The sequence below is a fragment of the Natrix helvetica genome (genome assembly GCF_964273705.1).
Source record: "Natrix helvetica genome assembly, chromosome: 11".
Lineage (NCBI taxonomy): Eukaryota > Metazoa > Chordata > Lepidosauria > Squamata > Natricidae > Natrix > Natrix helvetica.
In genome coordinates, this window is record NC_138562.1 from 1228390 (window position 1) to 1255872 (window position 27483).

At 44.3% G+C, this 27483-nt stretch overlaps 1 protein-coding gene across 4 annotated transcripts in view; it reads left to right on the forward strand.

The window, feature by feature from the left end:
- ARHGEF9 (Cdc42 guanine nucleotide exchange factor 9) overlaps nucleotides 1–27483 on the forward strand; it is a 292276-nt gene that overhangs the window by 205240 nt on the left and 59553 nt on the right. For all 4 annotated transcript variants that reach the window (XM_081963940.1, XM_081963943.1, XM_081963942.1 and 1 more), the window contains 3 exons: nucleotides 5662–5856; nucleotides 18043–18222; nucleotides 25134–25366. In XM_081963940.1, the coding sequence (XP_081820066.1) occupies nucleotides 5662–5856; nucleotides 18043–18222; nucleotides 25134–25366 (608 nt within the window). The remainder of the gene's footprint in view (nucleotides 1–5661; nucleotides 5857–18042; nucleotides 18223–25133; nucleotides 25367–27483) is intronic.

Below are 27483 nucleotides of genomic sequence, written 5' to 3' on the forward strand. Positions count from 1 at the left end.
ACACAAAAATAGACGTTGACGGTTCTGTTCCCTCCCTTTCATTTCTGCTTCATCATGCAAGACATTCAAACTGACACTTAGCTGTATTATCCCAGGAAAAGTGCAAAGCTTTGTAATCAAAAGTTGTTATATAACTGAATGGCTGAGAGATACAGTAGCAAGGACGTCATCCCAGGGGATTTTTTACTTAGGACGGGCTGCTTGTTCTACCTAACCTCCAGCTTGCTTTAGTTCAAATCTAAACCAGGAAATACATTCCAACCAAACCCACCAAGGTCCAGAGTCCCATAGATGGCAATAACGCTCAAACTTCACCTCTGCCAGAAGCAATTATTCTCCAAAGCGTGCATTCCTTCGCCTGCTTGCCTCCTCCATTTCAAACCTAGTTAAATCTCTTTGTTGATTCTTCTGGCAGCTGCAGTCAATCCAATGGGGTAAAAACCATCTCTTAAATAACCAATCCGAGATCCCCATTTACCATCTCCAAGAAGCAGGCAGGGACCCCTGACACAGAGAGAAGACTGAAACTAAGGAGGGAGCTGATCCTAAACATTAAGATACTTACACAAACATAGTGTGAACTGATAGACGAGGGATAATATAATTTACAAACCTAGTCCAGGTTGACTTCCAACCATTCATTTAGTGACCGTTTGAAGTTACAATGGTGCTGAAAAAAAGTGACATCACCATTTCCCAAACTTACGACCTTTGCAACATCTCCATCATCAAGAGATCAGAATTCGGATGATTGGTAACTGGCTCATGTTTATGATGGTTGCAGTGTCCCTGGATCATGTGTTCACCTTTTACGACCAACTGTCATAAAATGGGGAGGGGAGGGAGAGGGAGAGAGGGAGAGGGAGGGATGGAGAGAGGGAGAGAGAGAGAGAGAGAGAGAGAGAGAGAGAGAGAGAGAGAGAGAGAGAGACTACAGTGAAGCAGCAGTTCCCCAGGAAGGAGGGAGCACGTTCAAGAAACGGGGGAGATGACACCAGAGGCAGCCTAGTCCACAGCTGGATACCAGAGAGAGGAAGAGAGCTAAGACAGCCACTCCCTAGAACAGCGATGCCAAACCTTTTTTGGCTCGCGTGCCACAAGTGGGGGGAGCGCAGGGGGGTCATGTGCAGGCGTGCCGCACACATAATGCAACACGTGAACCCCCCAGTGCGCATGCGCACGCAACGCGTGACCCCCCCAATTTTTACATTTTTTTTCGCCTTCCCCAGGCTCCAGAGGCTTTATAGGAGCCTGGGGAGGGTGAAAAGAGCCTCCCCCGCCCCCCCCGAAGGCCCTCCGGAGGCTTCAGGGACCGTTCGGAGGCTTCCCTGAAGCCTTTGGAATGCTTAAAACCACCCTCCGAGCAAACCGGAAGCGCCTTGGGTGCCCTGACAAATGGCTCCACGTGCCACTTGTGGCACGCGTGCCATAGGTTCGCCATCACTGCCCTAGAATCTCCCAGGCTGTCTTCATTGGGAGGAGAGCAGTTAGTGTTTAGCCGGGCAAGATCCTGTCTGTGTATGGAAGCAAATAAAGAAGCGAACTCTGGCTGGATTGTTCTACCTCATTCTTGGATTTAGGCTGATGCTGGCTTTCTTCCTGGGACCTTTGGACTTGCCGGTGCCCCTTCTCAGCAGGTGTCCCACGTGATGATCTCTCCACCAGCATGCCCTGCTGCCTCTGCAATGCAACTCCTTCCCCTTTCTCATGCTTTCCCTGACTCTGATTTATTTATTTAGCGTATGGCATAAAATACATGGATTTGCAAGGTATACTAACATTTTACCTAAATTAAAAACACAGAAAAATCTGAATGTTAAAACTATCTATATTTAGATACCAATGTCTAGGCCATCTAACCATTGAAATACAGCAGTTGTTCCCAATCTTTCTGGCTTGGCAGACTGGTGGGGGAGGAAGGGGGGATGGTTGTGTCTGAGTGGCAGGTGTGAGCACCTGCTACTCACACAAATGGACCTTTGCGTGTGTCTGCCGCTTGCACAAGTGAAGCTTTGTGTACACTCGCCCGCCACTTACTTCACCTGGTTCCAAACGAGCAGCAGCCCTGGGGTTGGGGACCCCTGAAGTACAGCATCGTTCATCTGAAATCAATCAGATGCTGGAACTGTCTCTGCCCTCATCTTGTAGGCAGAGATGGTGTGGCTGTTGTGAGATCCTGCAGTCACTCTGAGCTCTACCCCATTTAGGCAGTGATTCCTGTCAGGCCTTGTGTGAGATGCGAATCATACTCAGGATTGTCCATTGCTGACCTGGTAGTTCAGAGCCTCACCTGCCTCTTTTTATATGTCCAGGATACATAGAGGTGCCATTCCAGCATTTTCTTCCTTTCTGCCTGTGGGCTTATAGGCTTGTATTGAGTCATTTGCCTTCCCCAAAAAGAAGCATGAGCTGACACAAACCCAGCCCCTTTCCTTTGGCCAGCTGCTTCGACCCTCCACTCAATGTTTTATTTATTTTATTTTAAATGTTTATATAACCTCCCACCTTTCAATCAGCTCTGGGAGGCCCTGAGCTGCCCAGCCACAATGGTGAGTTTTGGAATAGAGAGGTGTCTTTTTCAGCCCTTCTTTCTGGGGCTGTGCTGAGCTTCAGTTTTGAAGGGAGGAAGGTGATTCAGAGCACATATAAGCGCACCCTTATAGCGCCTGTCAAAAACCACTTAAAGTGGTTGTTTCCTGGACTCACAAAACGATCTTTTGTGGTTTCCCCATGATCCTTGGAAAAGGTGCGTAATTTAAGGTATTCTCAACACGTAACAAGCATATGCCTTGTTCATGCAAGCCATATTTGTCTGCTTAAATCTTTTTTTCTCCAGCATTAGGAGGAATGACTTCTCGGTTGATTAGATTTCAGCCCTGCAAAAGAATTCTGTGGAATTAGTTTAACCTGTACATAACTGGATTTATTTGTGGCTTAATCGAACCTCCTGGGATTACTTGGGCAGTTCTATTTGTCGTGGGAGTTCCCATAACACCTTTGTCCTTTGTTGGGCCAGTTAAGCAAGTGGTGACTGGGCCAGAGAATGTGTTGCATGAAGAACCTTTGAATGATCTAGCACTTTGGTTTTCTTTCCTGTAGTTGAGCCCTATCAGAAGACCAGCCGTTCTGCCATATTTTTGCATTGCATTTGAATTGTTCAGTTATTCCAGAAGTTAAATCAAATTATGTCTTCCGAGATGAATTTGCTTGCTGCATCTTTTTATTAGTTATGCTCCATGGTAGTCTTTCCCAACCTCAGCAACTTTAAGATATAGGGACTTCAATTCCCAGAATTCCCCAGCCAGCATGCTGGCTGAGGAATTCTGCAAGTTGAAGTCCACAAGTTTTAAAGTTGCCAAATTTGGAGACCTCTGAAAGCATGCAAATGCAAGTAAATAAATAGATACCTCTTTGGTGGGGAGGTAACAGCGCTCCGTGATGTCATGCTGGCCATGTGACCACGGAAATGTCTTCAGACAGCGCTGGCTCAATGGCCTTGAAATGGAAATGAGCAGTGCCCCCTAGAGTTGGCAATGATGAGTGGATTCCTTTTTTATAATCTCTGCTGATTGTGCCTTATTCAACAAAGTACTTTTCTACCAATTCTAATGTGCTAAATTTAGAATGTGTATTCCGCCACATCTCTGTCCCATTTCTGTGTTCATATTTTATTTATTCTACGGTACTGAATTGCTAGATTTTCAGGGTTACAATAAGCCAGGAGGAGCTGTGGAGATTTTTGGAAAAGCAACACATTTTTCATTTATTTTTGGAATGTCAGGCTGGGAAAGGAGGACTAAAAATGCATCTCCCCAATTCCCTGAAATTATCACTTTGCATATTACATTTTTAGCCTGAATTATTTTAAGCGTATTGTAAAAAAAAACACATTAAAATATCAGTGTAACTATGGTAAATACGTGTATTACATGAATGCACTGATCATTTCTGATTTCATCCTTTTCCATGCGTATCCATTTTTTTTTAAAAAAAAAGATGTTTGGTCTTAAAAGGGCCATCTTGTCATTTTTCCACCTCAGTTCGCAAATCAGTTTTCTTATGTTCACTGCATCTTTAAATCAATTGTTAGAAAAATTGGTGGGTTGTCTCTGCGATCTTCCAATTCTTGACCTTTGAAGCTCTAGTGCAATAATAAAAGAAATGTTGTTTAGCAAAACGTAATCAGCGGAAAATGCTTGGAAAAGCAGAGAAGATGAAAAAGGAGATTGATGGAGATTTTTGCAAATTAAAGGGACCACCACAGTTCATAAGGTACATGTTGGAAACAATGCATCAGCAGCTACATATTTAAAAATGTAAGTTAAGCTGTGAAAATAGAACACCTGTTGATATTCCTTTCAATGCAGAGCATAATGTATGTTTCTTGTGACTTGAACACTGAATGCAAATGAAGGAAAATACATTACCTGCATTATTTTCACCTGTTTGCTGTTTGAAGAACAGTCATGCTATGCTATTTATTTAGAGCTGAATGCAGGAGAGCGTTTTTATGTTTTCTTAGACCCTCCTGGTGTTTCAACTTAAAATTGTTGATTATTTTTGGAAGAATCCTTCTGGTTCATTTCTTAAGAATCGTGTAGGAACAGGAGTTGACAAGACTGGGGGGGGGGGGGGAATTCAAATCTTGGGATTGAACAAGTCCAAAAGAACTGGATTTCATGTTACAGGAAATCCTCAGTTTACAACAGTTCATTTAGTGACTGGCTTATGATCATTTTTCACACTTACGACTTTAGCAGAATCCCCATGGTCACATGATTTACATTTGGATGCTTGCCAAATGGTTCATATTTATAACGGTTTCACTGTCCATGTGATCACCTTTTGCGATGTTCTGAAAAGAAAAGTCAACGGGGAAACCAGGTTCACTTAACAACTGTATCGCTTATTTGACAACCGTAGTGATTCGTTTAACAAATGTGGCAAGAAAAGTCATAAAATGGGGCAAAACCCACTTAACAAATTTCTCAATAACATAAATTATGGATTCAGTTATGGTCATAAGTTAGAGGACTACCTGTATTTCTATTTCTATTTTCCTAGAAATAATCCCCACGGAACTGAGTAGCTTAATCTTAATACATTAAGGGTTAGACTGTATTGAATTTTGTTTCCTTCTTATTTGAACGTATGAATTAATTCACTAAAATCACAGTCCTTCTGTGGTTTTATTGGCCAGTTGACTGGCCAGTGTAAATTGTGCAGGCTGGCCCAATGGAGTAGAAAATGTATCCAATATCTACAAAATTCTGGATTTCTTAGGTTTGAGATCAAATTAGGACACATAATTGGCTTCAGTCCTTTAAACTTGCTGGGCATCAAATTCATCCTTCAATAATTAGAATATAAGAGAAAAATGTTGGTGTGGCTTAACACGTCACATGCCACATGTGTAGAATTCAAACTAGCTACTTTATTGTTTTATGCCTACGCCACAGGAATCTCCTGAGCTGGCAGCTTTCACTTGGGAAGGACTAGATAAGGTTCAAAGTAATTTGGAGGGTGTCAATCTTTGGCCTCTGGTGTTTACGTAGCAAGTCCAAACTAATTCCTTGCTTAAGCCCTTGTTTCATCTGGGATGGTTGCTCTCAGCCACACTAGAAAACCAACATAACGGGCTGATGTTGCCTTTGGTTACAGCTCTGGGTCAACCAAGAAGATGGCGTTGAAGAAGGCACGAGCGAAGTACAGAATGGACACTTGGATCCAAATGCTGCTGACTGCCTTTGTCTCGGAAGAACCCTCCAGAACCGAGACCAGATGAGAGCCAATGTCATTAACGAAATCATGAGCACGGAGCGCCACTATATCAAACATCTGAAGGACATCTGTGAAGTAAGTCAGCCTATTCCTGGATCTTTTGTTTAAGATTCAAGTCTCGGGTGGAGGTGGATTAGGGGATCAGGTTGATTAATCTCATCTCTCTATCTAACGTAAGTAATTCTTTCACAGTCCATTTTTCAAATTTAATTGTGAGAATCAAATGAAGCAACATTTGTGTATTGTAGGCACTGGAAAATGAGGATCACCAGTGTTCATGGGCACTTTTATTGACGTGATAACTGTTTAATTTGGGGGTGATCTAACCATAGCCCGGCCCCCTTATTCCCTTGATAACGTTTGCCATCACCGTACACTTCGGCATTTTTAATCTCCAGCTGGGGGGGGGAAAGAAAGTGATAAATGAATCTTGACAATCATGTGAGAAAATCCAGTTTCCTTGAAATCTCATTCTGCAGCTTAATTTTCAGAAGAACAGAGTTGAAGGGACTTTTGAGATCTCCTAGTTCAGGGCTCCCCAACCACAGCTTATTGGCCGCTGGGCCCCATGAGTAGCTGGCTGCTGCAGGCATGCAAAGAGCCCCCCCACTCGTGGGAGTGTTGCCGCGAGCGTTGCCGGTTGCCCAGTTGCGTGAGTGTAGTCACGGGCATTCATGGCCCCAATCGCGCAAGCAACGGGTGTTCGAGCACATACACATGCACCGGCCCCTCCCACAAACCACCTTCTCTTTCCCCCTCCCCTCCCACTCTGGGCTGCCGACCCAGAAAGGTTGGTGACCTTTGTTCTAGTCCAACCCCCTGCTCAGGCACAGGACCATACACTACTCTTTTGATTTGATTTTTGATTTTATTAGATTTATATGCCGCTCCCTCTCCCCAAGGGACTTGGGGCGGCGTACAATCAAAGTCAAAACGTATTGCATGTTACATGTTGCATGGAGGAGGTATAAAAAAACTCACAACAGCAATACTACATTTCATAAAATCAACACAATAATAATAATATTAAAATAACATTAAAACATTTAAAAACTACCCTAAATTTAAAATAATTGCCAGGAGGATTAGAGGATGGAGCTATAATTGAGCCAGGCCGGCTAGTTGGAACAGGTGGGTCTTGAGTTTCTTATGGAAGGAGCGGAGATCAGTGATGGTCCTAATGTCGGGGGGGAGGTCATTCCAGAGGGCCGGGCCCATCACAGAGAAGGCCCTACTCCTGGGCGCCGCCCGCTGGCATTGCTTAGTGGACGGCACCCGGAGGAGTCCCTCCCTGTGGGAGCGAATTGGTCGCAGGGATGTATGAGGTAAGATGCGATCCCGCAAGTAACTAGGTCCTGTGCCATGGAGCACTTTAAAGATGGTAATCAACACCTTGAAACGCACCCGATAGACCACAGGGAGCCAGTGCAGCTCGCGCAGGAGAGGTGTTACATGGGAGTATCTAGTACTCCCCATAATTGCCCGCGCGGCCGCATTCTGGACCAACTGTAGTCTTCGGGTGCATCTCAAGGGGAGCCCCATGTAGAGAGCGTTGCAGTAATCCAGATGGGACGTCACCAGCGCATGAGTGACTGTGCGAAGGGCGTCCCGGTCCAATAGGGGGTGCAATTGGCGCACCAGGCGAACCTGGTGGAACGCCCCCCTCGCCACGGCTGCCACATGGTCATCCATCAACAGCCGGGCATCTAGGAGGACGCCCAAATTGTGCGCCTGCTCCCCGGGGGCCAGCTGCTCGCCCCCAATGGCCAGCGATGGAGTCCACTGGTTGAACCGGGGCGCTGGTAGCCACAGCCACTCCGTCTTGGAGGGGTTGAGCTTGAGTCTGTTGCCTCCCATTCAGACCCGTACGGCTTCCAAGCACCGGGACATCATTTCGACGGCCTCGTTGGGGTGGTTCGGGGTGGAGATGTACAGCTGCGTGTCGTCAGCGTACAGATGGTATCCAACCCCAAAACCACGGATGATGTCACCCAGCGGCTTCATATATGTGTTGAACAGGAGAGGCGAGAGGACCGACCCCTGCGGCACCCCACAAGTGAGGGGCCTCAGGGTCGACCTCTGCTCCCCTGCCAACATGCATTGCGTCCGGTCAGAGAGGTAGGAGCTGAACCACCGCAAAACGGTGCCTCTTACCCCCAACCCCTCCAGCCGGTGCAATAGGATACCATGGTCGAAGGTATCAAAAGCTGCTGAGAGGTCTAATAGGACCAGGATAGAGGAACAACCCCTGTCCCTGTCCCTCCAGAGATCATCCACCAACGCGACCAAGGCCATCTCTGTGCTGTGACCGGGCCGGAAGCCGGACTGGCGCGGGTCTAGATAATCAATTTCCTCCAGGTGACGTGGGAACTGTTGCGCTACCACACTCTCTACAACCTTCGCTAAAAAGGGAAGGTTGGAGACGGGACGGTAATTCGCTAGCTCAGTTGGGTCCAGAGAAGGCTTCTTGAGTAAGGGTCTCACAACCACCTCTTTCAAGGCGGCCGGTAAGGACCCCTCACTCAGTGAAGCGTTCACTAGCCCCAGGAGCCAGCCTCGTGTGACCTCCCAGGATGCCAGTACAAGCCAGGAGGGACACGGGTCCAATAAACATGTGGTGGCTCGCAGTCACCCACGCAACCTGTCCATATCATCGGCGGCAACAGAGTCAAACCTCCAGTGTTGAAGCACCCACAACGTCTGGAGGCAAGCCATTCCATTGACTGTGATCTGACTGACAGGAAATGCCTCGTTAGTTCTAGGCTGGATCTCTCTTTAATGATCTTCCACCCGTGACTTCTTGTCCTGCCCTCAGGCGCTTTGGAGAGCAGCTTGACTCCCTCTTCTTTGGGGCAGCCCTTCAGATATCGGAACACTGCTATCATGTCTCCCCTGGTCCTTTTCATTTTTAGACTAAACATACCCAGTTCCTCCAATCGCAGGAAGTGTATTGCTGTGATTTTAAACAATTAAGTCTTTTGAAACAACTATATGTGGAGGAGTGGTGGGATTCAATTTTTTTACTACTGCTTCTGTGGGTGTCGCTTGGTGGGCACGGTGTGGCTTTGGGGGCATTGCGTGGGACGGATACTGCAAACTCCCCATTCCCTCCCTGCCCCTCTAACCTGCTTTCCAGCTCCGTTCTCCTGTGCAGGGCAACAAAAGAAGATCAGCTGGGAGGCAGAGGGGGCGGGGCCAGACTATTTCCCAGTTCTCCAAACTACTCAAAATTTCCACTACCAGTTCTCCAGAACCTGTCAGAACTGGCCAAATACCACCTCTGGTGTGGAGGATAATGTGTGTGTCTGTGTGTTTGTGCCTCTGTGTATTTGTGCATGCAAATATACAGCCATTACATTTTTAAAAACAAAAATATTGATCCCATTCTGTGCCCAGAGGTTCAAGGATGAATGAAGGTTTGAAAACAAAAAAGTGTTTGTTTCAGTAGAACTATAATGGAAAAAATTAATTTCATAATATTTGAGGAAGTCTTTTTCGCTTTCGGCCTTATGAAAAACATGGCAATTTGGCCCTGCCTGCCTGCTTTTTAAAATTGATGTAGCACTTCACATAAAACTAATCAATTCTGATATAGTTGTATGAATTTATGGTGGGTATTCATCACTGCCGCCTGTCAAGCTGGAGTGCATTTCGTTTGGTAAATAAGCATTTCCAAATAAGCAATATGTAAAAAAAATGTGGAGATAATCTTGATGAAAGAACACATGAGCCATTAAGGGAGGAAAAACAATTTAACCTTAGTAAAGTGGAAATTTGAGAAAGAAAATTAAAACTCCCACTTTGGTTCTGCTTGGTATAAGAGAGAGAGAGAGAGAAAAAAAAACTCTAGCAGGTTTCACGATTCTGTTATTTTATATATATTTTAAAAATAACATTTATGGAATCTTTGTGGTATCCATTTCCTGACCTACCTTATCTCAGAAGGCCAACCCAACCCCAGATAACTGTTTGGCATAATGTGTATTTATTGGTTTGCAGCTATTTGCAGGAGTGAGAGTAGGAGGTGGAATAAGCCATCTTAACAGGATGACAGAGTTGGAAGGACCTTGGAAGTCTTCTAGTCCAACCCCATCAAGCAGGAGACCCTATAATATCACTTTTGATAAGTGGCTGTCCAGTCTCTTCTCAAAAGCCACCAGCGATGAAGCATCCACAACTTCTGGAGGCAATTTCTGTTCCACTGGTTTATTCTTCTCACTGTCAGGAAATTTCTCCTTAGTTCTAGGTTGCTTCTCTCTTTCTTCAGCTGCCATTCATTGTTTCTTGTCTTGACTTCTGGTCCTTTAGAAAATAGGTTGACCCCTTTTTCTTTGTGGCAGCCCCTCAAATATTGGAATATTGGAATCTTCTGTGCTCTAAGTAGAAAAGTGGGATGGTGGTGGTGGTGGTGGTGGTGGTGGTGGTGATAACGTTCTTTTTGATGAGCACTAAACAGGTCTTCTTAAACAGTGCTCAAAAATGAGTAACACTCTCGCACTGAAACAAGCACATTTCTCTGCTCTACTGCACATGCCGAGGGCAGAATGAAGGGAGATCTGATGATTGGCTCACAAAGTAACTGGCATCTGAGTCAATTCCAGGTCAATTCCACCGTTTTCCATAAGTTGCACAAGTCAGTGAGTGCTTCCAACCCTGGCCTGTGGGTAGTCCTCAACAGTCAACCATTTGTTAGAGACTTCAAACATTTGCCAAACTAAGTGTGGGCTCAAATATGGAAGTTAAGGGATTCGCCTGAGATGACTAAATGAATGGAAGTGGTGCAATATGTGGGGTCGTTAGTGCTCTCTGAGCTGAGTGGTTTTGTTCTCCAAACTAAGTAACATCAGCACCACTTGCATTGATGATGTTACCTAGTTGGGTCATGAAACGTCTGCAAAAAAACCCCACCCAGCTCAGAGAGCACCAAGGATCCCTCATTTCAACCCTGACCTACAAATATTGTGTGAGGACTGATCATAAATCATGCTCCTCACACTTACGACATGATTGTTGCAGCATCCCCACAGTCATGTGATCAAAATTCAGCACTTGGCAACTGGCTTGTGTTTTACAACGTTTGCAGCATCTCAGGGTCATGTGGTTGCCATTGACAACCTTCCCACTCCAGGGCTGCCTGTAGTTCTTTCTGCCATGGTTGATTGGGAAAGATATTGCATTGATAAAGGAGACTATTTGTAGCTCAGGGTTGAGATGAGGGGTCCTCGGTGCTCTCTGAATTTGATGGGTTTTTTGAAGACCTTTTATGACCCAACTAGGTAACATCATCAATGCAAGTGGTGCTGATGTTACTTAGTTGGGGGAATGAAACCATCCAGCTCATGAGAGCACCAAGGAGTCCACATATTGTATCATCTCCATCCATTTAGTCACCCCAGGTTCTAAAGGGCAGGTGAATCCCTTAAATTCCATATCTGAATCTACAGTAAGATTGTGTGGCATCCATTCAGCGTTCTCCAGGAATTCCCATGTATAAATGGCAGTGACAGCCTCTAAGAAATTGTGTCCCTGCTTCTTGAGGGACGTAGAAATCTGCAGAAGGAAAGCCATGTTCTTTTTCTTTGTGAAGTTTTCCACCCTCCCTTCCCTTCTGCTCAAACTCAACCAACTGCAGCCTCTAGAAAACCACCCAAATGAAAGATCGCAACTACTGTGTGCCTCCAGCTGGCTCTAATATTAACAACCCTGTTTCCAGCTTCTGGGAACTTAGCATGTACGCTGCTCTTCCTAACTCAGATGGAAGATTCTTCCCAATCGGCTCTTTTTTACGACAGGAAAAAATAAACCGCACGGTAAACTTGAATGGTGTTTGTGTGTGTGTGTGTGTGTGTGTGTGTGTGAATTGGATTGTTTAAATTTAATTGTGATTATATTGTTTGAATTGTTTGAATTTGCCTTACAGAAGAAATAGCACATTTTATAAATGTCCTCATTTCTCCTTCTCATAATTTTAATGCTGGTATAAAGAGGGAAAGCTGAAACCAAGGACTCTGCCTACTGTTAAGCATCTCCTGGGTCAAATTTGCTGGGAGGCTGATGTTTGTTTGTTTTTTGCTGGAATTGCTCCAGTTTATGGTGACTCAACTCACTCTTCTATCAAGGCAGGTGCCTATTGCCTAACCTCATCTGCCGCTCTTTATTACCTACCCCAAATGGAACTGAATGAGCAATCTTCCCCAAAGGAGGAGAAACAAGAACTTTTCGAGCGTCTTCTTAAACAGAACAGATTGCGACGAACATTCCCATTTGCAAAATAACAGCCCAGGAGGAGCTTCAGGGAAGCTCATTTTGCCCAAATTAAGTGGACAAAACTAGAGTGTTTGGGGCGGCATTGGAGGAGGCTGGACAAGACAACAGAAACTCTTTAGGTGTCAGCCAAATGCATTGATGCTTGTCTGGAGTTCAGGGAACCTAAGGGCATTGGGATAGTGTGAAGGTTCCAAGAGTTGCCCTAATTAATTTACGAGCCCCGGGACGAAATTCAAAGTAAAACCATTCGTTTACTGGACTAACAGCTTAGCACGGACTTCTGTGTAGCTGAAACTAAATCACATTTAATGGCGTCTGACCTTTACCCCTGTGCCCCCTCCCCTCTGGCTGAGGTCATCAATCACATTCTCCAACAGGACGTTATGGCAGGGTTCTGGACATGCACATTCACATCCCAGTACAGAAATATGTAACTTTTACTCTGGCCAAAAGTATGCATGGCATTTCCCTCCCCTTCTCAAGGTGATAGTAGTCATGGAAATGCCTTGTACTCTTCTACTCTACCCTACCCTACCCTACTCCCCTCCCCTCCACTCCATTTTCCTATATTATGTCCTCTCCTCCCCTATCCAAACTCCAATAATTCCCTCCAGCAATAACAATCAAGCTAATCACTTGAAGGGCTCCAATTCATGGGCCTGGTCCCGCTTGTCAAACCATGTCTTTAGGGTATTTTGAAAGGGCGTCATGGTAGTGGCCAGTCTTAACGCCATATCAATGATGTTCCACAGGGAGGGAGCCACCACAGAGAAGATCTGCTTGGTCCCATTAGATAGACTTCTGTGGCACGAGGAGGGGAGTTGTAACATCCTATCCCTCATCCTGGTGGTTTAGATAGATACGGGGACAAGACATTCCCTCAAATAACCTGGCCATGATGACAACCAGCACCTTGAATTGGGCCAAAAGCAACTCGGGACTCAGTGCAGCTCCCATGAGAGAGGCACGCGTTCAATTCTAGACTTGCACTAAAGCAAGCAGGTTGCCGCATTTTTAACCAACTGAAACTTCTGGATAGTCTCCAAGGGCAGATCCATGTAGAGCACATTGCATGTTGATGATTAGCCCCAAAGTGCAGGAAAAACAGGAGAAGGAGAAAATTCATGCCATCCCCTCAAACTGTCCTCAAAGACCAATACAGGAAGATTCCTTACCTGAAGAGACCAGATCCCAGTGACGCTAGTATAGACACGTAGAAACAGAGCAGATGCTTTCCCAGAGCCTGTACTACAGAGACATTCATACTAGCTTCATCTCACCATTATTGCATAAATACCTCGAGTGCCCAGGACCATTTTATACCATCCTGTTGTTTTCAGATTCCTGCCCTGTTAGGTGTTGCCCAATGTTGCCAGATTTACATAGCAGCATCCATAATTCAGCAGACAAAGACTGGTGCCATAAACTAGAACTTCATGAGCCTCTTGTCTGCCATATTAGAGTATTCTGTAATTTGATAGATATAGTCGTCCACAGTACTAAACCTTTATGCTCCCTACACCCTCTCATCTCTGACTCCTTTTAGATTTGTGTGTGTGTATTTTAGCTTTTCATAATTTTTTCTTTTTTTAAGACTCCGATGTGTCCTATCTTTTTAATTGATTGTAGCCACCCTTCTAATGCTGCTCTATGAATGTTTGAAATAAATTTATAGGAAAGGAGACACGTTGCCTTATTTTACATCGGTGGTTCTCAACCTTTTCTTTATCTTGGACCACCTTTAAATACCTTTTGTGGCCACGGACCACGGCGACAGAAAACCCCCCCCCAGGACTTTCCCCCACATCATCACTGCTGACCATCTAATTCCCCCAGGACTGTCTCAGGCCTAAAGATACTCACCCAAGGAATAGGGCTGTACAGGTAGTCCTTGACTTACAAACACAAGTGAGCCCGGAATTTCTGTTGCTACGTGAGAAATTTGTTAAGTTTTGTCCCACTTTATAATTTTTTTGCCACATTTGTTAAGTGAATCACTGCCATTGTTAAGTTAGTAACAAGGTTCTTAAATGAAACTGGCTTCCCCACTGTCTTTGCTTGTCAGAAGGTTTTAAAAGGGGGTCACATCACCCAGAAACTGTCATAAATATGAGTCAGTTGCCAAGCATCTGAATGTAAATCACATGACCATGGGGATGCTACAATGGTCATAAGTGTGAAAAATGGTCGTAAGTCACTTTTTTCAGTGCAGTTGTAACTTCGAACGGCCACTAAACAAACTGTTGAAAGTCGAGGACTACCTGGATTGTTATTACCCTTCTCATCTTCTTATCTTTCCTACTATCTTCTCCTATTGGTATCTTATGATTTATCACTTGTCATTTTTATCATATGATTAATGATTGTAACTATGATTTATGATCTATGACCTATCCCGTTGTTGTTTGGTATGTACAGTGAGAGCTGCTGCACTGGAAACCCATTCCTTGTGTGTCCAATAACACCTGACCAATAAAGAAATCCATTCTTGAATCATAACATTTTTTAAGCCTTCATGGACCCCCTGTGGGGACATTGTGGCCTCCAGGGCTCTGCAGACCCCAGGTTAAGACTCACTATTTTACATCCCTTCCTTCCTGGATAACTAAATAACCAACTCAGCTGGAGTTTGTAAAGTCAGTGGACAAAATCAACACTCCGAAGTCTGCAATGTGTCCAGGATCAAATCCAAGAATCCTCCTGAACAGAGCCAGTAAAATTGGGCCCAAAGGTTACTACAAATGGGATCAAAGGAGTCCAAACTACAAGGCAGACCACAAAGTACAAGCCCAGTTCAGGAACACAGTAGCACAGCAAAAGGGAAAAAAAAGAGATGTGAAGAATTGCAGAACATAAATAGAGCTGGATCAGATGACATTGTCATTTCCAGGAAACTGAGTCTTGACTAGAAATGCTTTATAATTAGAATTCATAATTCCCTATTCAGATCTTGTCTGAATTCAGAGAAATGAATCTATTATGGGGCTGTCTGGGGAGAGAGACATTATTCTGAAAATTGTTGTATTCTAAAGGACTGGGTCAATTGCAGATACAAGTTGACAGAAGAGTTCTTGAATCCTGTTCTTGCCTCTTTGAGATTTCTGGTTGAATTTTCCGGATGGGATGACAGTGCTTTCAATTAAATGTCTAGGCCATCCCTTGAACTTTCCACAATGCTCAGACATTTGCTTGGCAGCATTGTAGGAAATTAATGTGATCCATGGATCCAGTTGCTTCTCAGCGTGGGATAGTAGTCAACAATTAGTTTCCCAAATGGAGCTAGCATGGAGCCATCATTTACAGCTTCTCAAAGATCTCCCTTTTCTCCTTGGGAAAAAAAAGACCCTATGGGTTCAAGTCTTTCAAAAGGAATACTTAGATATTTGATTCAGAGATTAGTTTGAAGGAAATTCAATTGCACCTTCTAATTAATCATGTAGTCAGAAGAAATCAGTTCAGTCATTTGGATTGGCCCTGGATAGCAACAAAATTCCAGAGTTCCAAATTGAAAAACCATTTTAAATAGAAAAGAATAGCCATTTCAGATTTTTTTTTTAAAAAAATGCTGGAATCAGGATGATTTGTACATCAGGAATCAAAAGGCAATACCAATAACAGTAATGAAAAATATCTTTGCTTGTGTGCTGCTGCTTCTTTTATACATGCATTATGAAATTCTCCCCCAGAAGAGTATTATTTCAAACAAAAATTAAACTAGAGAATGTTATCAAGATTATGAATGTTTACTCTGACTTATAGATGTCATCTTTGGCCACATTTCTCCAAATATTCTCCACAATATGAAGGAAGGGAGGGGCAGTTGACCTCTTCTAAATACAGCAGAAGGATGCTAGTTGAAAGCATTGGGGGATGTACAAAAACGAAATCCATATTTCTTGGCACTGCCACTAACAACAACTAGAGTGAAGAGCACCACACTGAAAAAGAATGCTGAATACTCCTCATCCTGGAGAAGTCCCTGATGTTCTGGAGAAGTAGATACATGGAGTGGACAATCTTCCTTTACTCTTGAACCCACAGAAAGGATGGGAAATTATTTCTGTTCAGCTCTTGTAACAAAACCTTTGGATTCTCCAAGAGACTCTATGTCTAGTCTAACAAAGAGAAGGACTAGTTGTAACATGATAGCAGTTGTCCAATATCTAAGGGGCTGCCATAAGGAAGAGGGGGGGGGGGTCAACTTATTATCCAAAACGCATGAAGGCAGGATAAGAAGTAATAGATGTAACCTTGTCAAGGAGAGAAGGAACCTAGGAATTAAGGAGGAATTTCCTGACAATTAACCAGTGGAACAACTTGCCTTCAGAAGTTGTGGGTGCTTCATCACTGGAGGTTTTCAACAAGAGTTTGGACAGTCTGGAATGGTCTAGGGTCTCCAGCTTGAGTAGGGGGCTGGACTAGAAGACATCCAAAGTCAGGAACTGTCTGAAAGTGTCAATGTACCAAATTTAGCTACTTGTGCAAACACACCACTACTTTTTTAACTGATCCATTTAAGTCTGTTTTGTGAATCCAGCAGCAAATAACTTTTTAAATAGTCTCTACTGTTTTCCAGGCATGTACATCTCAAACGTCAGAGAAGATCAAGGGCTCTTCAAAGGAAGGGTTAGCAACTCGTAGGAGTTGGTTCTGCCAAGCTTCTTAAGCATTCGGTTGGCTCCCAGCAGGTGCTGAGAGAGCAGTTTTTCTATTGGGAGAAGTCCAGGAATTGGCTGATTTTTTTCAAATAATAGGCAGTATTGGGGGATTACATACAGTTTGCATTCCCCTCCTTTTGAAAACATAAAATACATAATATAGGTATTCGGTTATGGTTAAGGACTAGCAAGATAAAAAGATAAATTGAATAGATATGATAAAATAGTATATAGTTAAAATAATATGAAATAAAATATTAATGAAGTGAATATAAAGGGGAAAACAAAATGTTACAATGTCATCCGTCAAAGATTAGGATCCATTATGCTAAAGGCAATCACTGCAGACAGAAACTTAGCAGCAACTCTTCTGATGACCTTAAGAGTCTGATCTGCCAGCAAAAGAACAAAAACAAAAGATCTCTTCCTTGAGGAGATTAAGAGATGGTAAAAGTACTCCTGTATATACATTGGTATTAAACAGGCAACAGCAAAATGTATCTGATGGTCTCGGGTTCTGGCCACCAGGAGAACTTTTAAACCAGCAAACTATTGATACAACCTTCTTGACCCAACAGGCAGTCCAATCTTTTCTTTGACTTGTTGCAACCCCTTACCCTCAGCAGTGCCAGAGAGAAGATTCAGTGCCTGTTGGGTCAAGAAGGTTGAATCAATAGTTTGTTGGTTTAAAAGGTTCCACACTGGAGACCACCACTGAGAGAGAGTGGAGTGGAGCACCCAAAGCCACCTGCCCTGCAGTGGCAAAGACTGGTAGATGGAGTTGGGCTTGAGCTGAACGTAAACCCAGGGACAGCAGAGAGAGGTAGAGAGGCTGCAATCACACAGGTCAGCTGAGATTGTGTGTGTGTGTGTGTGTGTGTGAGAGAGAGAGAGAGAGAGAGAGAGAGAGAGAGAATCCTTCTCTTCCCCTCTCTCCCTCCCATCCATCCATCCATCCATCGAGCACCGAAGGGGCATTTTGCTAAATCTTGCTGTGCACACACAAGCCCCCTTCCAGGATCTGAGTCTAACAAAGCTCGGTTTGTTCTGCAGCTGGAACCACTGGATTTTTGACCGACTTGCAAACAAAGTCTGTGAACCAGAGTGTGGTTCATGGGGGCTCCTAACTATGCCAAAGGATTGACCCCGATTCTTTATCAAGCCATCTTGTAGGGGTCAAAATATTGATTACACTGAGGAGTGAATTCTACTTCAGTACTAATCTTGGGGTAATATTTTTATCGTGTCCAGCTGTAGGGGGTTAGGGGAATAGACAGCTTGTTTGTGATGGGATCCTTGACTTGTAAACTTGGTCTCTTTTTGTATTTTCCTCCAGGGTTATTTAAAGCAGTGTCGGAAGAGAAGAGACATGTTCAGTGATGAGCAGCTGAAGATCATATTTGGCAACATTGAAGACATCTATAGGTTTCAGATGGGCTTTGTAAGGGACTTGGAGAAGCAGTACAACAATGAAGACCCTCATCTCAGTGAAATAGGACCGTGTTTTCTAGAGCATGTAAGTTTTTCAGAGAGGAAGACACTGAATGGGAGGCATATTCAGTGTAGCTTGATTATCTTTGCAGAGTTGGGTTGCTAGGCATGTTTTTCATGTTCCATAGGAAGCAATTTCTAAACAGCGTTGACTAGATTCTTGTATCGTGCTCATTGTGGTTTCCTTAACCATAATTTGCTGAATGAATGTTCACAATAAGCTTTCCCTGAAGCTCCACAGTGGATGTGGGGCTGCGTTGTCAAACACCAGATATAATTTCCTTAAGACATGAGTTTTTGTTTGCAAACGACGGATGCGGGATGTGAACAATGATGCTGACCACAGAAAGTGAGCTAATGAAGAATAACATCATCCGTTCATTCCTAAAATCTGAAGATCCTGTTTTCTGATTACTTGCTAGGAAGCTGCTTCTGCAGTGCACCAAAGTATTCTCCACTTACAGAAGATATCAGCAGTTCCTATGGTCCTTTTTTCTTTTTCTTTTCATCCTCCTATTTTAAGATGATCCACCTAGTGGAAATTACAGTGTAGAGATCCTGCCTAAAAATGTGTTGTGGTAAATTAGTGCAACTAACGAAAGATATTTTAACCAGCAGGGGTAGGGATTGACACTCACTCTGGGTCATTATTTAAGTCTTTACGTCAATTTACTTGTTGTCTATGTGGATGAATTGAATTGTCTTCCACCCAATAAGCATTTGTAAGTGTTGCTATAAATGCTTCATTCTGCTTTTTTCAAACCTCCATGTAGCTCAGGCACCTTGGCTGGGGAATTCTGGGAGCTGAAGTCCAGACATCTTAAAAGTTGCCAAGGTTGGGAAACAAGGCACAAGACCCAAATAACAGAATCAACAGAGTTAGAAGGGACCTTGGGTGTCTTCTAGTCCAAACTCCTGCTTAAACAGGAGGCCCTCTACTATTCCAGACAAGCAGCGGCTCTCCAGTCTTAAAAGCCTCCAGTGATGGAGCACCCAGAACCTCTGGAGGGAAGCCCTTCCACCGGTTAATTGTGCTCACTGTCAAAAAATGTTGCTTCTCTCCTTGATTAATTTCCATCCATTAATTCTTGTTCTGCCTTCTGGTGCTTTGGGAAATAGGTTGACCTCGCCTTCTTTGTGGCAACCCATCAAATATTAAAACACTGCTATCAGCTCAGCCTTAGTCCTTCTTTTCATTAGGCTTGACATACCCAAATCCTGAAACTGTTTTTGTACATGTTAGCCTCCAGACCCCTCATCATCTTTGTTGTATCAGGCTTAATGTTGCAGTTGAAGGGCTGGGTAGCTAAACTACCTCTGGAAGTTGAAGTCTTAAAGGGGCTGCAGTTGAAAAAGTAGTCCTGCATTTTTATTGACGATTTTGTTTCTCTGGCTTGGACCTGCTTGAAGGCCCGACACGGGGTGACATTGGGTCAGTTCTTCTCTCACAGCCCAAGAAGGCTACCCAAACCACTTCTGAAAACTGCAGGGATTGATTCAGGCAGTGACCTAGAGGTAAGATGGACTAAAAAGCATGAAAGAAAACAAAAATATAACCCACGCATGAGGAACAGGATGTTTTTGCTGACTGAAATGGCTCTCGCAGACTCTTTGCTCTTGCCGGTTACATAAATACCATTTTATATCCAGAATGTCAAGAAAATCATGCAACGTAGCTTTTGCAGCTTCTCCTTTGGGGAGGAAGCAGCTCTAAGTTGGTGCTTATGTAAGAAAACGCCACTTATCCAGGGCGCTGGAACCTTTGAAGCGTAACCGAGTTGCTTTTGGTGTCAACTCAACCAGGCTCCCTTTCATACCAGGAAGTCTTTGGAGAATGTTAGCGAAATGCAGCATTGCTATTGCTGATCACTCCTCTGCAGGATGCTGGTAAAACCCTTCTCAGCATCTTGTGACATAATGCCTTAACATTCCCAATTCACATTCTTTGCTCGCTTTCATTCATAAATTGTCCTTAGAGCAACGAGTTATGAAAAGGCTCTGAAAAAAAAAGAAAGGAAATAAATCATTATTGCCACAATCCATCTGGGGTTCTCACAGTTTTGCCCCAAGGATGGTTCTTGCCACCTAGTTTAACTTCAGCTATCTGTTTCCAAAAGAGGAAGGTAAAGGAGCCATGTGGTGCAGTGGTTTGAACGCAGTACTGCAGGCTACTTCTGCTGACTGCCGGCTGCAGCATTGTGGCAGTTCGATCCTGACAGGCTCAAGGTTGACTCCACCTTCCATTCTTCCAAGGTCAGCAAAATGAGAAGCCAGATTGTTGGGAGCCATATGCTGACTCTGTAAAACTGCTTAGAGAGGCTGTAAAGCATTGTGAAGCGGTATATAAGTCTAAGTGCTCTTGCTATGAAGAAATTGTGTTTGCCAATGAGATCGGGGAGATTTGCATTGCTTTTTGATGGGAGAAACGAGACTGTTAAAGGAATGGTCCATTTATGGGCCTCTCCAAGGAATCAGATTCTGAATTAACAGGAGCAATGGAGTGGAATGTATCTGGATTCCCAAGAGGGGTTGCCTTCCAGAGGACCAAGAGACAGTGAAGTTTAGATATTTGGACGCGAGGAAGAGAATCAAGATGGCTCCTCCCAAGGAGTTCTCAGGGTACAGGTAGTCCTCGACTTACAACAATTTGTGTAGTGACCGTTCAAAGTTACAGTGGCACTGAAAAAAGTGACTTATAACCAGTTTTCACACTTGTGACTATTGTAGCATCCCCATGGTCACATGATCAAAGTTCAGATGCTTGGCAACTGACTCATATTTATGACGGTTGCAGTGTCTCGGGATGATGCAATTCCCCTTTTACAACCTTCTGACAAGCAAAGTCAATGGGGAAGCCATATTTACTTAACAACCATGTTACTAGCTGAACGACTGCAATGATTCACTTAATAACTATGGCAAGAAAAATCATAAAATGGGGAAAATTTACTTAACTATCTCGCTTAGCAACAGAAATGTTGGGCTCAATTGTGGCTACCTATATATCTTTAGTGATGCAAGTTGTTTTACCCATAAAGGAGCATGGAGCACATTTGTAGCTAAGGGTTGACATAATAGGCCCTTGGCTTTCTGCGCCCAACTCGCTGCGGCCAATTCACCATGGGGCACTTTTTGAGACAACCTCAGCGTGGCCAACTCCCCACGGGACAATTCAATTGAATTATCTAAAATATTTTTTAAAAAATACATTTTCGGCATCCACATTTCACTTTATTCCTCCTTTTCATCCTTTCTTTAATGATTCTATTCCACTCTTTTTGATATTAGTGTAACTCTTGACCACGCTGAGCTGGCCCGGATCCTCCTTGATGCTCTCTGAGCCTGGCTATTTTCTCCTTACAGACCTTTCATTGCCCAAACCAGGCAACGTCATGTGACTTGCCCTGAGAGGTCCCTTAGTTTGGATAATGAAACGTGGCAGCTCAGAGAGCGCCAAGCTTTAGTCTGGCAAGATTTCGGTCTGAAAGTGAGGAACAGTGAAACTGCTCAGAAGTAACTCTCCGTCTCTGCCTTAGCTTTGGGAGCCTGACAAGCAGGCTTCGACATGCTGATCTTGCAAGCCAGCAGGCCTTTGGGCATGTGCAGAGGGGAATCCAAAAAAGACGAGGCTTCTGCAATTTGACTTCTCTTGCATGCGTCCCTTTCTTTCCTCGAGTTTCCCAGAGCTCTTGCGTGTGGTGAGGTTTATACTCCCATGAAAGATTCCGACCGACGTCTAACCTCCTGCACTTGTAATTGCTGGCATGGGGGAGATTGCCAACTGTCTGCTCCTCTTTGCTGCAGCAGGAGCAGTGACTAGCTGGGATGAAGACTGGAAAGTGAGCCAGCACAGTTGGCAATGCAACCCCAGGTCCTAAGAATCCTCAACTGACGATCCCAATTGAGACCGAAATTCCCATTGCCAAGCGAGGCGGCTGTTAAGTGACTCCTGTCCAATTTTATGATCTTTTTTTTGGCAGTCATTAAGCAACTCATGGCAATTGTTAATTGAACCACATGGTCCAGCTTCCCTCTTAGACTTTGCTCATCAGAAACCAACTGGGAAGGTTGGAAATGGCAATCACATTAGAAATACAGATAGTCCTCAACGTATGACCACAATTGAGCCCAAAATTTCTGTTGCTGTGAAACAGTTGTTAAGTGAGTTTACCCCATTTTACGACCTTTACTTGCTACAGTTGTTAAGTGAATCTGGCTTCCCCATTGACTTTGCTTGTCAGAAGGTTGCAGAAAGGGATCACGTGACTCTGGGACACTGCAACCGTCATAAATATGAGTCTATTGCCAAGCATTTGCATTTCGGTCCCATGATGATGGGATGCTGCAATGGTCATAAGTGTGAAAAATGATCATAAGTCACTTTTTTCTGTGCCATTTGTAACTTTGAACTGTCACTAAATGAACTGTTGTAAGTGAAGGACTCACCCTAACCTTATATATATATAGATACCACTTGCCAAGTGATTGAATTTTGATTTTTTGACTGCAAAGGTTGTAATTGCAGAGTTTGGTCATGAAGTCTTTCCAGCACATGGCATGTAAGCGATGCTTGATCAGGGCCCACAGGATGTCTGGGGTGCTGCACATCCTCTCCCCACCTGTTTTCCCTCTTGCCTTCTGGGAGGGGGCTTTGGGGTATCCCAGGCAGGACATCTAGAGTCAGCCAGAGTTTTGTTCCATTTAGCATCAACCTTGTGAACTCACAAGTTTCCTCTTTCCTCTACATACTCAAAATGGACAGCGATCGATATAAGTGATTAATATAGGTATATACGTGTATGTATGGGTGCAGGCATATATTTATGTACGTATATAGCATGTGTATATGTGTGTTATGTATGTGTACACTTTTGAGAGCAGGCAACAGAATTTCATTTTTAATGTGTGCCAGTGTGCCCACAGTAAAAGATGACAATAAAGGTTATCTATCTATCTATCTATCTATCTATCTATCTATCTATCTATCTATCTATCTATCTATCTATCTATCTATCATCTATCTATCTATCTATCTATCTATCTATCTATCTATCTATCTATCTTCTTCTATCATCTATCTCTATCATCTATCATTTGTCTGTCTGTCTGTCTCAAGCCATTTTCTTCAGTTGAATGGTCATTAAACAAAGGGTTATAAGTCAAGGACTATCTGTTCTGGAGAAATGGGATGGTTCTCCTGGCATTTTTGCCTCAGTGTGATCTTCATCCTGCAGATTTTTCCATCGCTCAAAGTTGTCTTCAGTTGTTATCAGCCCGTTTGAAGGCTCCGTGGATGGTGGGCTGCTCCACAATAAAGCTGCTATCCAGCTGAACTGAAAGTTCAGGTTTGAAGATGCTCCTAAATCTGCCACGGCAGAAGAATCTCATTGGCTGCTGCAGCACCTGTTGCTCAGCCTGTCACCATGCCAAGGATCAGCCAAAAGGACGCTGAGAGCCCTTGTTCTCTCTCTCTCCCTGGAAAAAGGAGCCTCTCTGCCTGTCAGTGCAGTTTTGGCCAAATCAGGCAGGGCAGATAGTTTACTTGTCCTATATGGACACTTTTCTTTTCCAGGATGGCAACTTTATCTTTCTTGGGCTTTTTGTTTATTTGTTTGGTTTTGCTGGCTGACCAACAACAAAGGAGTCTCTGCACTTATTCTCCAGTCATGTTTTCTGGTTCCCTGGTTTATCTGAGCATCTGATATTGAGCAGAGCTAGCCAATTCACAGGGTATTTTGATAGGTTTTCTTTTTTTTTATGGATATTTAAATTCACCTGTCACCAGCCCTCTATCTCTAGTTGGACATTCAGACAAGTGAAGGTTAGTACTCCTGGAGCAAAATTTATACTTCTATATTGGATTCCAGGAGAATTCCACAGAGTTTGCATACAATTTGCTCCATAGATACAACATTTTATGGCCTGCTATCCTTAGAGTCCCCTGAATTCAGAGTTTATACAGATAAGGGCAAAGAAGAGAAAGTCCGCCTATTCTCCAGAGCACCTGAAGGCAGGACAAGAAGCAATGGATGAAATTCCCTGACAGAACAATCAACCAGAGGAACGACTTGTCTCCAGAAGTTGTGGATGTCCCATCGCTGGAGGCTTTCAAGAAGAGGTTGTGGAGCCGTTTGTCTGAAATTGTATAGGATCTCCTGCTTGAGCAGGGGCTTGGACTAGAAGGCCTCCTTCCAACTCTCTTATTCTGGTTGAAAATGGCCTCTTACAGTCCAACTCTCAGTGCTAACCACCAGATGACTGCAAAGAATAGAAACCCTTCCATTCCCCACTATCTGTTAGAACTGAAGAACTTCCTGGGTGAGAAGTGAAATGCTTTCAAAAAGAAAAAGAAAAAAACCAAGAAAGACAATTGCCTTGTGGAACAGCACCTCAGGACAACCATGTTGGAGAATCTCTTGATGACAGTTGATTAACGGTGTTCAGTTGTGGGTCCCACACTTTCAGACTTAGCCTGAACTGAATGTAGCTGAACTAGAGGCGAGGCCCTTGGAGGGAAGAGTGTGGGATCTGGCATATGTTCAGGCTTTTAAGAAGAGGTTGTCCAGAATGATATGGGGTCTTTGGCATAAGCAGGAGGTTGGACTAGAAGACCTCCAAGGTACCTTCCAACTCTGCTATTCTGTGTCTGGTTGAATGTTAGGAAAATCACCACAACAAGAGAAGAAGCTTGACAATGGGACCAAAGACTCCACAAGGATTCAGGTTTTCATCCACAGAGACGTTCAAGCAGAGCCTTGAGAGCTGTCTGTCAGGAATGCTTTTAATTTAGATTCCCGCACTAGGAATGGGGTTGGACATCATAGTCCCTTTTCCAGTTGCAATTTTTTGTCAACCTGTTCGTTGTGATTGCAATCTGCCCTGTAGCTACTTCTTTATGATACATCTCACGCTCCCTGTCTGTTTCTCTCTCTGTAGCAAGACGGATTCTGGATCTACTCTGAGTACTGTAATAACCACTTGGACGCGTGCATGGAGCTTTCCAAACTAATGAAGGACGGCAGATACCAGCACTTCTTCGAAGCTTGCCGTCTCTTGCAACAGATGATTGACATCGCCATAGATGGCTTCCTGTTGACCCCTGTCCAGAAGATCTGCAAGTATCCTCTGCAGCTGGCAGAACTGCTCAAGTACACTGCACAGGATCACAGGTAGGTCCGTGTAGGAGGGGGGGGGGTTGGATTCAGGGCTGGGAGGAGCAGCAAAGCAGGGAGACCTTCTGGGACTGTTGGAGATGGATCCTTGTAGTTTAAGCTATTTCTTTCCAAAACGTGACTCTGGGATTTTCATTGCTAAGCGTGAGCTACTACCATAAAATAGAATTGGAACGGAAGGACAAATGACAGTCAACACCCACAATAGAGAAAGTGTTTGTAGGCATGGATTACACCAGCAGTTCTTGACCTGTGTCTGTTTGGTCAGCAACTGTTTGAAGTTATGATGGTGCTGAGCGAATGGTGGGTGATTAATTTATATTTCAAAGATCAGCCTCCATTTGGGTAGGTAGCTGTTTGCGGGCAGAGAAATCTCCCCTTGGCATCAGCAGGTGAGTCTCTTGTTTTCCCGCCCATTAGCAATCATTTTTCTCTTCTGGCCATCTAAATTTACTCTACAAGATGCCGTCTGGGTGGAAAGCCAGACTTCTGGTCCTTGAAACAAGGGGTTAGCACAGCACTGTTTGGCCCGAAGCCTCGTCCTCCCGCGAAATCATTAAGGAAAAGCTACAGTTCCCCTCCAGGAACCGTTCCATAGGATTAATCCATCGCCCCCAGCAAACGTCCCTGGCCATTTCTCATCTGTCATTTGCTCGTTGAGCTGGAGCCTTCGGGCTTCTGTCTGCAAAACCTTCTTTTGTTAATGAGTGGATGGCAGGGGAGGGGAAAGCAGGGAGGGGGATGCAGCTTCATTCATAAGCGACACCTCTAAAAATTAAAAAGAAAACTTAAAGTGAGGGAATGCAGCTGGGACAGGGAGCATAGGTGGTACCCCCACTGAAAAGAGGGATGCCGAAAGCAGAGGTTGTCTTCTTATGTTGAAGACCCAGGCATCCAGAATGTAGGAGGGGAGATGGCTTGCTTTCCGAAAGGCAGTTGTTGGGTGGTGTGTGAGTGAGTGAGTGAGAGAGAGGGAGAGGGAGAGGGAGAGGGAGAGGGAGAGGGAGAGGGAGAGAGAGAGAGGGAGAGGAAGATCAGCTGATTAGATTGTCCTCTGCATCACTGGAGGCTTTCAAGAGGAGCCTGGAGAACCTCTTGTCTGGAATGGAATAGAGTCTCCTGCTCAAGCGAGGGGTTGGACTAGAAGAGCTCCAAGCAGGGGTGAAATGCTACCAGTTCACGCTGGTTCATCCAAACTGGTAGTAAAAAATGCTACCGTTCGTCCGAACTGCTAGTAAAAAAATGCTTAACAAAGTAAAAAAAAAGTTCTGACGACCAGCTGTGCTGCACAACGGTAGGAACTTTTTCTTTGCTTTTTAAAAAGCATTTGGGGTCCATTTTTGCTCCCAGGAGGCTTCCCTGAGGCCTGCTAGGTCAAAAACAGGTGGTGGGTGCAAAGAAAGGAAGGAAGGAGGAGGGGAAAAGGAGAGGGAGGACCACAAACCTGGCACTTGATGCAGCTTCAGAGGATACCTTGAAAGAGCACAGCAATCCAGGGCTGGAAGGTACCTGGAGGTCATCTAGTCCAACCCCCTGCTCAAGCAAATGTAGGCGTGTGTGCTTTTGCCAGCCACTCACACAGAACCATCCCCTCTTCCTCCCCACCCCCACCCCTAACCAGTTGACAAAGCTGGAAAGGTTAGACAATTCTGCTGTAGAAGAATCTGAACTATTAACTTGCAAGGGAAATGAGCAGGAATGAAGAATCGAAAGGAATTCACGATGGGCTGCGTTTGGGTCTCTTGTGGGCACACAGGGACTCATGACTGATGATGCTTTGACCCCACACTCAGGCTCAGCTTGGTCAGCTTCTATAGGATCTGCATTCATTTTATTCCCCAGAATTCACTTGACTGGCCCCAAGTAATTCAGCAATAGTAATCCCACTATAGCTGAGAGTAGATTTCGACTCAGATCCCCCACTCGTGCTCCCTAACCTTAACCACTCCAGCAGCCTGATGGTTTGATTTGGGGGGGGGGGTGAGTTTCTGTGTTATATGTCTATAGAAACTGTGATTTGTAAACCCAACTTGAGCTGTACGAAGCCGGTCACCGACTTCTGCTGGTTATGATCTCTGCTGCATCTTATCTTTCGGTCTCTGTGTGTTTGCCCT